Consider the following 13,268-nt stretch of genomic DNA (forward strand, 5'->3'; position numbering starts at 1 on the left):
CTGGATTCAAACCCGCCACCTTAGGTGTATGTGGCTGGCGCCTTAGCCGCTTGAGCCACAGGCGCCGAGCCACTGCATGTGCTTTTCTGTAGCCCACTCTGTTATTTCTTACGTCCTGGGAATTTTCACCAGCTATACAGTGTTCTGTGCCATCTGGCATTGTACACATATGTGCACCACAATTTATTGGACATTTGGGGTGTTTCTAACACTCTGACCAGCATTCTTAGAGACAACTGTTATGTTCATACCTATAATTATTTTCACAGCTTCAATTTCAAGAAATGGAATTTCTGTATGAAAGCGTATTTTTAAAGCAAAGATGCAATTTTGAAGTAACCATAGTGGCCTTCTATTTTAAGCTAACAGAAGTATACCATTGATCGAATGTTGGAAGGTCCCAGAAAAATTATTGAAGTTTATAAAACTGATGACTGCCCGGCGGTGCCTGTGGCTCAGTGAGTAGGACACTGGCCCCATATACCAAGGGTAGCGGGTTTGCACCCGGCCCCGGCCAAACTGCAACAAAAAAATAGCCAGGCATTGTGGTAGGTGCCTGTAGTCCCAGTTACTCAGGAGGCTGAGGCAAGAGAATCTCCTAAGCCCAAGAGCTGGAGGTTGCTGTGAGCTGTGTGACGCCACGGCATTCTACTGAGGGTGACAAAGTGAGACTCTGTCTCTAAAAAAAAACCCAATGACTGCCACAACCATTCTTCTTTTTACCACAGTCATAAAATTTGTTTACCACTTGTCCTAAGTATAAATTTTCAGCAATAAATCAGCCCAGACTGGATAACTGGACACTGTAACCATAACAATAGTTACAGCTTACATTTTACCCCTTAAATCTTTGTAGCCATCTGTATTATCCCTGTTTTACAAATGATGTAACTGAGCTGCAGAGAGATTATTTAACTTGTGCAAAGTCTCAGAGCTGAGACAGTCGGACCACAGGAACCACCCATCCATACCACTGTATAAATTCTCCTTTTTTTTTTCTTTCTCTCTTTTTTGGAGGACTTTAGGTTTTTTGTTTGTTTGTTTTTTCAGATTCTCACTTTGTCACCCTAACTAGAGTACAGTGGCATCAGCACAGCTCACTGCAATCTCAAGACTCCTGGGCTCGAGAGAGTCTCCTTTCTCTTGAGTACCTAGGACTAGCTAGTGGCTAGTTTTTCTAGTTTTAGTAGAGACGGGGTCTCACTCTTGCTCAGGCTGGTCTCGACCTCCGACGCTCAAGCAACCCTCTCATCTGGGCTTCCCACAGTGCTAGGATTATAGGCATGAGCCACCACGCCCGGCCCTTTACTATATACATCACATCATCAGAGTGAACTATTTGGAGCATCTTCTGCGTTCCAGGCCCTGTACTCGTGCTTTGCATATGTTACACGTGGCACTATAATAACTTTGAGATGAGAGACCCCAGCCTGACTTTGTCCCCGTCCTTCCATCCAGCGGTTGATGTGTCCAGGACCTACACACGTCTCTGTTCCACAGTCCTACATGGGACTCCTCCTCTGTAACTTGTTGGGGAGGGAAAATCAGGACACCCCAACCCCTGGGCACACTTTGGCTCATCTCTTAGGTTCTGTCACTTCAAATCCTTCTTCCAAGTCTGTGTAAACATCATCATCTTGTGACACCTCCCTGATCAGGCTATTTTAAAGGACAGTCCTCATTCCCTCCCAAACACTGTCTCCTGTGCTGATTTGTTCTTTCCTTGATTTTGCAACATCTGACGAACCTAGCTGTTGTTTATCTGTGTTCACTAACTAGAGTCTTTGCACTAAGAACGAGAGCTCCAGGGCGTGGCTCCAGCCTGCTTCAGTCCTTGCCACATCCCCAGTGGTGCTTGGTGTGTAGTAGGTGGTCAGGGAGTTGTTCTGAGTGATCAGATCTTGTACCACGTTGACCTTTTAGACGCTAAAAGGAGTTTAGAGATCAGCAGCAGAAGGGAATCACAGCGAGGCTTCTGTTGGTGCAGAGAGGTGGGTGGCAGGAAGCTTTTAGCAGGAAGGCGAGCCTGCTTTGCCTACCTCACTTGCCATTTTGTCCCTAAGGTGTCTGAAAGCCTCGTGCAGCGAGACGGCGACTTTCTGGTCCGTGACTCTCTGTCCAGCCCTGGAAACTTCGTCCTGACCTGTCAGTGGAAGAACCTTGCCCAGCACTTCAAGATCCACCGCACAGTCCTGCGCCTCAGTGAGGCCTACAGCCGCGTGCAGTTCCAGTTCGAGAGGGAGAGCTTCGACTCCATCCCCGGCCTGGTGCGCTGCTACGTGGGCAACCGGCGCCCCATCTCCCAGCAGAGTGGCGCCATCATCTTCCAGCCCATCAACAGGACGGTGCCCCTGCGGTGGCTGGAGGAGCGTTATGGCACTTCCCCGGGCCGCGCCCGAGAGGGCAGCCTGGCTGAGGGGAGGCCAGACGTGACCAAGAGGCTGAGCTTCACCATGGGTGGCTGCCAGGCCCGAGAGCATAACGTACCCAGGGGAAACCTCCTCAGGTGGGTCAGGGGCTCTGCAGGTGGCATCAGGACCACGCGGGGCCTTGGGGGTGTCCAAACTTAGTTAGGCAGGTGAGGCATTCACCCTGGGACAGAAAAATAAGAGATGTTGGTGAGGACGCCTGCTTCTAGCAGGATAGCTGTCACCACCAGGCCCTGCACAGTTAAGTCCCAGCGGTTGGTGCCAGGCATGAATGGTGCAGGAGCTGCAGGGGGCAGGCCAGGCTGACAGGACAACTGACCCGTGCAGGGACAGGATTCCAGCTGCTCTGAAGAAGGCCAGGGGAAATTTGGGTAGATGGCACAAAGGGGAGAGTGTTCCAAGCAGCCTGGACAGAAGAGCTGGAAGTGAGGATGTTCGGCTGCAGCAGAGGCTCCATGCAGGCAGCCAGCAGCCCTAGGCTTCCAGAGGGAGCCCTGGCTAGGTCATATGGAGGCCTTGATGCCAGGCTGAGGGCTTTGAGGGAGCAGCAGAGACTTACATAGTGAATGTGATGCCCTAAGAATAGAACTAGACAGCGATGTGCACAGGGGTGAGGAGGGAGGGAGAAGAGAGGCCAGGGGGCGAGTCAGGGTATCCAGGCTGTGACAGTGGAGCAGAGGAAGAGTCCAGAGTAGCAGGGAAGTCGGAGACCAGGAGTGACCAGGACCGGGGGACTTTGGAGGAAAAAAACGTTGTGCCCCCAGAGATATGACTGAGGGGCTGAGCACCAACTTTCAGCAGCCATTTGGGGACCCAGGAGGGGGTTAAGACTGAAGTCTTAGATTAGGGTGTGGTCCATCCAGAAAGAGTGGTTGGCTCAGCAAGAAAGGTAAGATTTCTAAGATAGGAGAACTTGAAAGCTGTCATCTCAGCCTTGAGGAATGGGAGAGAGAAGAATTCAGAGAACTACATGGAAAATCAGGCCCTCAAAACATCACGGAACTGAGGCACCCTGCTGTCGCGGGACCTGCCCTTTGTGAAGCGAAGCTGTGAGTCCTGTGTGTTACCTAACTGTCCTGGGAAGGGAAAGCAGGAAGGATCAAGTGTGCAGGGTGTAACCAGCCTAAGCCCTAGGGCACAGAGCGGCCTCTTCCAGCTCCCCAGCTTCTAAGCTTATACCCATAAACCAGCATGTTTTATTCCACTCATTTGTTTTCTTTCTGGACCATGAGCAAATGTCACAATCTGTAATTTCTATACTGCAAAAATTCATAAGCAAAACACAGGAACCTGTGAGTGACGCAGATGGCAGGTGTCTGGTACCTGGAGACTCCAGGGTATGTTAGTCAGCATCTGGGTGTGACCTGAGCAGCCGGAGCCCAGGTGCTAACAACACACCGGTCAGCTGTACTGTGGGCAAACAATTTAACCTTTCTGGGCCTTACTTTCTTCAGCTGGAAGATGGGGCTTGTGAGAATTAAATGATTTAATATGTGCAAACACTAAGAATGGTGCACACACCTAGCGGGGGCCAGGGACGTGCTGATAATCACGGTTATTACTGAAGGGGAGTAGGATTTAATACCCAGGGCATTACAGGGGAGGCAGCCATACCTGATATTTAGCAATCCTTATTTCCATAGTAATAAGACTGTATGTTAGATCCCTTGAGGCCAGGCATGGTGGCTCACACCTGTAATCCTAGCACTCGGGGAGGCTGAGATGGGAGGATCACTTGAGCTTAGGAGTTTAAGACCAACCTGATCAAAGACAAGACCTAGTCTCTACTAAAAATAGAAAAACTAGCTGGGTGTTGTAGTGGGTACCTGTAGTCCCAGCTAAGGGACTTGAGAGGCTAAGACAGGAGGATTGCTTGAGCTCAAGAGTTTGAGATTACTATGAGCTATGACACCAGGGCATTCTAACCTGGGGCAAGAGTGAGACTCTGTCTCTAAAAAAAAAGAGAGAAGAAAAGAAAGGTCCCCAAAGATACCTTAAAACATTAAAGGGGTACTTTCTGTTTCTGTCTGGAGTAGGGTTTGGCTACTGAATGGTTGAAGCAGGAGCGATGTCATGAAGAGAGTGAAGGCGTATCTGGCAGCCCCGTAGAGCCACTGCTCAGTCTGGCTTTGGGAGGAAGGCCTCCTCGTCTGCCCTTAGTGATCCCAGTTTAAAAACTAATTTCTTTCTAAGATAAGAAATGAAAAAAAGGACTAAGGAAGTCTCTAAGTCAACAAGACAGACGGAATGGAGCCACTTTTCTGCTTGCCCTTTGGAATGCAGAACCCTTTAAGTCTTGTCACTGCTCTGCACAGGCAGCATGCCCAGCAGTGTCTAAGTAGGGAGGAGGACCAAGCCCAGCAGTGTCTAAGTGGGAGGAGGACCAAACCGGAAAGGTGGCCCCATGGCCCTCTGCCCTACCCCGCCGCCCTTCAGTGCCTCTCCACCTCCCCACGTCAGCCCCGGTCAGTTCTGGCCCACTCCTCCTGCGCTGACGTCAGGCCAGCTGGTTGGCTGGCCAGTGGCCGGCCCTGGGCAAAGGTGTGTGCTCCTAGCCAGGTTTCAGGTCCCGCTCCTCTGGGCCCTGGAGTCTGGCGATTGATTGCTGTGGTCACTGCCTAAATATCTCTCTTGGAAGTCATTTCCTTTTGGAATTTGCCCTCTATCTTGCCTTATCTCTGAGGGGTTGCTGGAATTTCTCTTGCTGGGAGTTTGGGGATTTTTTCATTTGTTTTTTCTTTGGTGCTTGCAAAGGTAGGGAAGAACTTCAAGATTTCTGTGACGTAAGAATGTTCTGTGCTTGAGGGAGGCCCAGTTAAAGTTCAACTGGGCTGGAACTGTGCCTTCTCCTCTGGCATGAGTTTCTGGTGCCTGAAGCTCATTAGCGAAATCACAAATTGAATTGGAAGGGGACAGAGGAGGAAGGAGTGGCGAGTGTGTGGAAGGTTACCTTTACCGTGAGGTTGTGCCCTGTGCCCCCCAGTCGCCATTCCGACGTCTGGTGCCTTTGACTAGCTTAGCAGCAGGAGGCTGTCTGTGGGGGCTCCCAGTGCTGCCAGGAGGATGGGGACACCAGCCCCCCCAAGGCTGTCCTGCAGGTTATTTGGGAGATGCTGAGATTTGCACTGAAATGGAAGCTGCCCTCCAGCTTCCTTCCTAACTGTGACACTGAGAAGCATGTGGAAAATGCATGTTAGTTAAACAAGTCATCCCGCTGGGTCTGTAAGTAATTTGAGGCTCTGTTAAAAGTACACATTCCAGTTCCTCAGATTTTCCCAAGAGTGCAGTAAAACTTTTACCCTGTTCTTTTTAGCAGGATGGAAAGGCTCAGAGGAGGCATCCTAGGACGTAGCTGCAAGGGGCATGGGGACGCAGGGCTGGCACGCAGGGCACAGTCCTGTACTAACTGCCCCATCAGTAATTTCCTCCTCCAGGGAACATTCCTTTACTGTTAGGGTATGCTGGAACACAGGTTCTGAGCAACTTTCTTTCTTTCTTTCCTTCCTTTTCTCTTTTCTTCTCTTTCCTTTCAACTTTGCATGGTGTTGTCTAAAGGTTTTAGTAACATGTTTCTGTCCTGTCTGTCTTTTGTTTCAGAAATAAAGAGAAGAGCGGTAGCCAGCCAGCCTGCCTGGATCACATGCAGGACCGAAAAGCCTTATCCCTCAAAGCCCACCAGTCAGAAAGTTACCTGCCAATCGGTATGTCTCGGGGATTTTCAGGGAGGGGGTGGTGCTGATGGCGATTTCCTCCAGGCAGTTCCCTGCTCCTTCTAGTCATCTAACTCGAGACTGACTGAGCCTCTGTGCCTGCGGCATAGAGGGAAGGTGATTTGCAGAACTGATCCAGGTGCAGAGCCCTGAGGTCAACACTTAGTGGATGTCGGCTTTTAAGCCTCCAAACGAGCTTTTGCAATGGAGGAAGCCGAGGCACAGAGAGGTTAAGTAACTTGTCGAGAGTTACATAGCACCAGAATCCAGGTTTTCTGATTTGAAGCCCATTTCATAACTGAGGGCCTTTATGACAAGTGAACCTTGGTCCCCTTCCTGGGCAGAGGCTTTGGGCGGGTGGGGGGAGTTCAAATCTGGGGCTTTTGGAAGATCTTCTCCACTGTCCTTTCAAGGCAAGAAAAGTGATAATCAGCCCTGGGGTGTAGGGAAGCCTAGTAAGCAGTTATATAGGACATGGGATTGTTTCTCATTATTTTCATAACATTTCTTGGGACCACAAAGCGATTTTCCTAATGTCCTTCTGTAACTGCTTCTGTGTGGGTTATCACAAAGTCCTCCTCTCCCCTCCCTGTGTTTCTAGCTCTTTCCTAAGGCTGGTTTTGCTCCACCCTGGCTTTGAGAGTGACTTAGAGTCCTGTGTGCCCTGTGGCTAGTGACTTCTCTTTCTTAGGGCGAGATGACATTATTAACACCTTCCAATCCCACTGAGTTTTCTTTAGAGAATGAAAATTGAAACCCAAGGGCATGAGTGGAGGGCTGGGGAGCTGTCACTCTGGTTTTGTTTATTTTGTGTTCTCCACACAGCTGTGCTCTCTCTGACCTTCTTTTATTCCCCACAGGCTGTAAGCTGCCCCCTCAGTCCCCGGCAGTGGACACAAGCCCCTGCCCCAACTCACCTGTGTTCAGGACGGGCAGCGAGCCCACTCTGAGCCCAGCAGTGGTTCGGAGGGTGTCCTCGGACGCCAGGGCGGGGGAGGCACTGAGGGGATCGGACAGCCAGCTGTGCCCAAAGCCCCCCCCAAAGCCCTGCAAGGTGCCCTTTCTCAAGGATCCCTCATCTCCGCCCTCCTGGCTCAACTCGGATGCCAATTACTGTGAACTGAACCCAGCCTTTGCCGCCAGCTGTGACCAGGAAGCAAGGCTACCCTTGTGCACCCGGGGTAGCCGCCCCGAACTGCTGACGCCCAAGCAGAACGGGGCTCCAGGCCCCCGGAACTCTGGCATCAACTATTCCATCCTTGATGGCAGTGATGGGGAGAGACCATGGGAACCTCCAGCCGTGCAAATGGACAAAGAGGACAAAGAGGGTGAGTTCGTGGTGCCCCAGCTGGAGACTGTCTCCTCCTTCAGGCCCAACGACTTTGAGTCAAAGCTTCTTCCTGCTGAGAACAAGCCCCTGGAAACAGCAATGCTGAAACATGCAAAAGAATTGTTCACCAACAACGACCCCAAGGTCATTGCCCAGCACATGCTGAGCGTGGACTGCAAGGTGAGAGCTTGGGAGTCGGGTTTTACTCTGGTTTTCGAAGGTTTGGAAGGGGGACAGGCCTGGTCTCTCTCACTCTGCCTTCACCTGTAACCAGTTTGCTCGTAGGAAATGGCTGATGATAACACTGGCATGGGGATTTACTTAAGGGGTGGGAACCGCAAGTCAGGACAACCTTTGCCCAGGCAGGAAGCTTGTAAAACTCACCTTGGACGGAGGGTGGCAGCTGCTGCTGCTGGGGCCACCCCCACTCCGCTGTGTCAGCAGCTGCTACAGAATTCTTCCTCCCCTGGCCTCAGCTCCCTCAGAAGTGGGAAACACTAAAGCCAGGGAGAGTGGGTTGCAGATGAAAATGTACTTTCTAGAGTAGAACTTGAGTTATTTTTATTTCATTATACATTATACACTATACTTATGCATATTGTATATTTATTTTGTCACTAAAATAGTCTTTAGTATAAATAAACATTTTAAAAGTTTACCCTGATTTTTTTTTTATTGCCCCTACATCCAACCTATAGCCACCTGGGTAGAGTGCTGTGGCTATAGGTTGGATGTAGGGGCAATAAAAACTAGGCCTAGTAGCTGAACGCTTGCTCACGCTGGAGTCTGTCAAGTATTTCTCTTATTTTTCTTTTTCATTTTTTTATTTTTGAGACAAGAGTCTCAAGCTGTCACCCTGGGTAGAATGCTGTGGCTAACAGCAACCTCAAACTCTTGGGCTTAAGTGATTCTCTTGCCTCAGCCTCCCAAGTAGCTGGGACTACAGGCGTCTGCCACAATGCCTGGCTATCTTTTTGTTGCAGTTGTCATTGTTGTTTCACAGGCCTGGGCTGGGTTCGAACCTGCCAGCCTCAGTGTATGTGGCCGGTGCCCTAACCACTGAGCTACGGGTGCCAAGCCGACTTTTTTTGCCTTTGCTTATCTGTGGGGGCAGATTGCACGAATGGGTTTTTTTGCTAATCAGCTTTTTTAGTGTTTGCATAACGTGTGGCCCAGGACAACTCATTCTTCCCACATGCGTCAGAGAAAGAAAAGGTTGGACACTCCTGCATAAATCATCCTAGATTACTTATAAAATTTAATGCAGTATAAATGCTTTGCAAATAGTCATAATATTATATTGTTTAGGAAATAATGAGAAGAAAAAAGTGCACGTTTGGTACTAACTGAACTTTTTCAAAATATTTTCAAGCCAAGGTTGGTCGAACCCACAGATTCTGAATGCACAGGAACGCACAGATAAGGAGGGCCAACTCCTTATCTAAACAACAGGTGTCTCAGGCTGGGCTGGACTTAGCTCCCCCTCCTCAGTAGAAGGAGGATCCTGGGCATTTAAAGGAGGGACTTGAAACTCTTTTTCATTCATAGCTCAGTGAAGTCAATTAGCTTCAAAGGTTAGGGCTTATTTAGGAATTGAGTTTTCCTTCCTGAGTCAGGAATCCTGGCAGGAAGTCCAGTCGCTGGGCACTCACTCCCCAGAGAGTTAAGAACAAGTTGGCTGGATGTCCTTGGGCACTGCTGTAGGTAGTCAGATGATTTCTGAGTTAAATCCTTACTTCATTTTAAAGCAGCTGAACCTGTTTGGGAGGTAAGAGGATTGAGGATTTCTGTTCTAGTAGTTAGCTCACTGGGCTCTGGATCCAGAACAGAAACATTTCAATAGGCCAGGGGTGAGCTTCTGGCCTGGCCTGAACCTGCCTGGGTTCTGCATAGAGGATCCCCTGGAAGAAACCCAGGCCTGGGTTTACAGAACAGCCTAGTTCCCAGGGGAATGAATCTTCCTTCCATGGCCTGGATAGTAGTCTAAGAGGAGGAGAAATGCCTGCCATTTTTTGCAGGAGGCCTGGAACCTTCCCACCACCTGTGGTAGCCATGAAACTGAAGCCCAAGTCTATTCTCAGCTGAAGAGCATACAGTCGCCCTCCTGCCTGCTGTGGGGGTTTTGGACCAACTGGTGGGGCATCATCCCATGTGTGCCTTCAGGCAGCCAGGCAGAGCCAGAGCAGGAGCCAGCGGACCCTGCCCAGTAGCCCCAGGGCAGGGCTATGATTAGTCTTCCCTCAATCATCCCTCCCAGCTCTACTACCATTTCCTTATTCTCTTCCTGGAACCACTGACTTCCAAGTAGGTACAACCAGCACCTCTAAGAGGGAAGTAAAGTAAGATCTGTTGTTTTTCACTCCAAATACAGGGGCAGCCCAGACAGGGCCACTCAGGAGCTGAGAGCAGGTGCTGGGCAGCATCTGGGCGCTATGTGCTGGCTCCCACCCATGCAGGCAGGCACCCAGGGAGGCTGTCTGCACAGTGGGTGGTCCTGCTGCCTGCCCTGCAGATGGGCACCGCCCTGGCCTCACCTGCCCACATCTAGAGTGCAGCCATTCTCCCACCTACTTGCTTTTGCCCCTAGCTGGAAGTTAGGCCCAGTAGTGAAGAGCTTGGCCCCTGCCCACATGAGCTGCCCAGCCTCTCTCTCCCCATCTGTAAGGAATCCTGACCACACTGAGGACTAAACGGTAATATATGAGAAGGCCCAGGCACCTTGCCTGGCCCAGAGTGAGCACAGTGTGTTTGCCAGTGTTATGTGTTTGACCTCGATTAAGTGCCTGCTGGCATCAGCCGTGGAGGCCGCTGGTGGCACCTGTGCCACCCTGCCCTGCTGGGTCTACCCATAGTAAATGCTCCATAACTGCCATCCTTCCTCTGTGCCTGTGAGCGGTACAGACCTTTCCCAGGGCCTAATCCAGGCCTCACGGAGTGAGCGCTGGAGAAAGCAGGTGTGGCCCTAAGAAAGTGACCTAGGGATGACACCTTTGTGCTGGAAAAAACCAGACTGGAGGCTTGTCTCTCCCAGAGCAGGGATCACCACATGCCTGTCGGTCTTCCAGAAGAAAACTGAGTCAATGATGAGCCTTTCAATCTTGTCACGCCAGTGCAGATGAGAGGGTTGTCCTCAGGATGCGGGGATGCGGTGTGGCCACTGACAGAGGAAGCTGTCAGCACAACTGAGGGAACGTGGTGGCCACCGGCAGTGGAGCCTGCCTCTGTACGGCCTTGCGTGGTCAGGGTGTAATACTCTTTCTCTCGTGGCTAATGATTCACAACTTGCATTTTCAAAAAGCTTTGGGGGTTTAAAGTCATTTGAATCCTTATGCAAAGTCCTTGAGAAAGGTAAACTTAATAGTTGTATTAGAAAGGGGAACACTGAGGCCCAGAAAGTGTGAATGTGAGTAGAGAACACAGGTGCGACGGTCACACTGTTAATAGCTCATTGTGCTATGAATGTGTGTAGGGCCAACTCATTAGCCCCGTTATAGAGACACAAGACTCAGTAGTGACGTTTCTCCATAACATAATAAATAACTATGAGTGGTCAACTGATCCCTGATTCTGATAAATTGTGACTATATACTAAATCTGAGATGAGGTGAGGGCTAGCCTGGGACAAGGAAGATTTTAAGGCAAACCTCTCAGGAAGAGAAGTGGGTGTGTTGGAGACCACTGGTTTCAAATCACCATACAGCGTCTTTAATAGTTTCCAGACGTCTGGTGTGTGATCACAGGTACTAGGAGCCACCCTGACTGCTCTGTGAGAACGTGAATGGCAGAGCCCACAGCAGAAGGGAGCTTGGGTGAGACCCTGCTTCTCCACTGCAGGGGATTGGTTGGCTCTACACACACACAGCCCTGCTGTCACCAGCAAAATGTCACTGCAGGATCCCACCAGCATCAGACCAAAGCTTAGAGAACTGAACTGGGCAGAAACACTGAGCAAGTCTGCAGGTTCAGCAGACAGTGGGTGCCCCACCGGGTCTTTCTCATCCCCCTAGGTTTTATATTCTAGTGTGTGTTAAATGCCCCAAATATCACAGAAGAACCCCTGCCAGGTGCTGCAGCAAGTAAGACATATCTACGCTGTCTGGGTTCCATGCATCTCTCGTCACCTGCTGCTTTGTGTCCAGAGAGCCCACTTACTAACCCCATGTGTCTTGACGTGGTTCTGTTAGGTTGCTAGGATACTTGAAGTCTCTGAAGAGATGCGGCGGAACATGGGCGTGAGCTCCGGGCTGGAACTCATCACCTTGCCTCACGGACACCAGCTGCGCCTGGACATCATCGAAAGGTGAGCCGTGCTGTCCCTTGCGTTTCAGACTCTTCCAACTCCTTGGGCGCATCAGAGCAGAGAGAGGCTGGTACCAATGCTGCCTCAGAATTGCACCGCCACAGGATGTGTGGCCCCAGGTCACTCTTCCCAGAAGCCCGAGCCAGAGAATTCCTGGAGCTGTATGTGGGGACACCACAGCACAAGTCGGGAGAAAGAATATAACTGTCCCTGCTCCTGGAGGGGGTGGGTGGGGAGAGCAGTCTTGTCTGAATCCACTGGCTTGATTGGCCTGTGTGAGCAGAAGGCAGAGGTCCTACAAACTCAGGGTGGAGCTAGGTGACCTGGGGTGTCCCTGGGTCTCCTGCCCCTACAGCCCTGCCTCAGTCCTGCCCCTATAGCCCCGCCTCAGTGATCTGCCTTTTTCTGGAGTTTAAGATCTCTTGAGGAGGCTCGGCGCCCATAGCACAGTGGTTATGGCACCAGCCACATATACCATATTCATCCTGGGCCTACTAAACAATAACAACTACAACAAAAAAATAGCTGGGTGTTAAATAGTGGGCACCAGGATAGTCCCAGCTACTTGGGAAATGGAGGCAAGAGAATCACTTAAGCCCAAGAGTTTGAGTTTGCTGTGAGCTATGATGCCACAGCACTCTACCCAGGGTAAAGTGAGACTCTGTCTCAAAAAAAAAAAAAAAATTGCTTGAGGAACTAAGTGGGAGTTTGTGGGAAAGGTGGAGAGGAACAGAGTCTGAACAATTGTTTTCTTTGAGGGGTGGACAAATGGGGAGGCAGAGGTCAGGGGATGACAGCGCCCAGCCGGGCCTCTGTAGTATCCCTGCCCTCTTCTCATGAAAGCCAGGGCTTGGGTGGGCCCTGAAACACACAGGTGTGAAATGTGGGGCGTTTAGAAATCAGAAAGACACCAACAGTGAGGTATGTGTTTAAGAAAAGAGGTGCCAGACTAGATTTCCATATTACCACAAAAGCTAGCCTTATTGATGCATTAAAAAAATTAAAAGTTGGTTGGGGCAAAACTCTCTTGTTATCTGAAATTTTCTAGTTTTTCTCTAATCACTGTCCCAGTTGCCATGTCTCTGTGTGTGTGGCTTTCCTTGGTGTTCTAGGTCACAGCACTTTTCAGTACTTTCCATTATGACAGAAATATTCTTATCTGCACTGGCCATTACAGTAGCCACCAGCCATTTGTGGCTCTTGGGCACCTGAAATGTGGCAGATGCAACTGAGGGACACTTTTTAGTTAGTATTTAACTATTTTTTTTTGAGACAGAGCCTCAAGCTGTCCCCCTGGGTAGAGTGCCATGGCTTCACTGCTCACAGTAATCTCCAACTCCTGGGCTCAAGCGAGTCTCCTGCCTCCGCCTCCCAAGTAGCTGGGACCACAGGCACCCGCCACAATGCCCGGCTATTTTTTGGTTGTAGCCATTATTGTTGTTTGGTGGGCCGGGCTGGATTCGAACCCGCCACCTTAGGTGTATGTGGCTGGCGCCTTA

General features: G+C 50.4%; 1 protein-coding gene across 5 annotated transcripts in view; it reads left to right on the forward strand.

The window, feature by feature from the left end:
• Positions 1-13,268, forward strand: part of BCAR3 (BCAR3, NSP family adaptor protein) — a 110,381-nt gene that overhangs the window by 85,423 nt on the left and 11,690 nt on the right. For 2 of the 5 annotated variants that reach the window (XM_003784146.3, XM_003784147.3), the window contains 4 exons: positions 2,064-2,506; positions 6,027-6,130; positions 7,000-7,649; positions 11,654-11,769. In XM_003784146.3, coding sequence (XP_003784194.1) covers positions 2,064-2,506; positions 6,027-6,130; positions 7,000-7,649; positions 11,654-11,769 — 1,313 coding nt within the window. The other 3 variants (XM_023509778.1, XM_023509777.1, XM_023509779.1) reach the window with 3 other exon arrangements.

The sequence above is a fragment of the Otolemur garnettii genome, unplaced genomic scaffold (assembly GCF_000181295.1).
Source record: "Otolemur garnettii isolate 467f Iridium unplaced genomic scaffold, OtoGar3 scaffold00010, whole genome shotgun sequence".
In the NCBI taxonomy this organism is placed as follows: domain Eukaryota; kingdom Metazoa; phylum Chordata; class Mammalia; order Primates; family Galagidae; genus Otolemur; species Otolemur garnettii.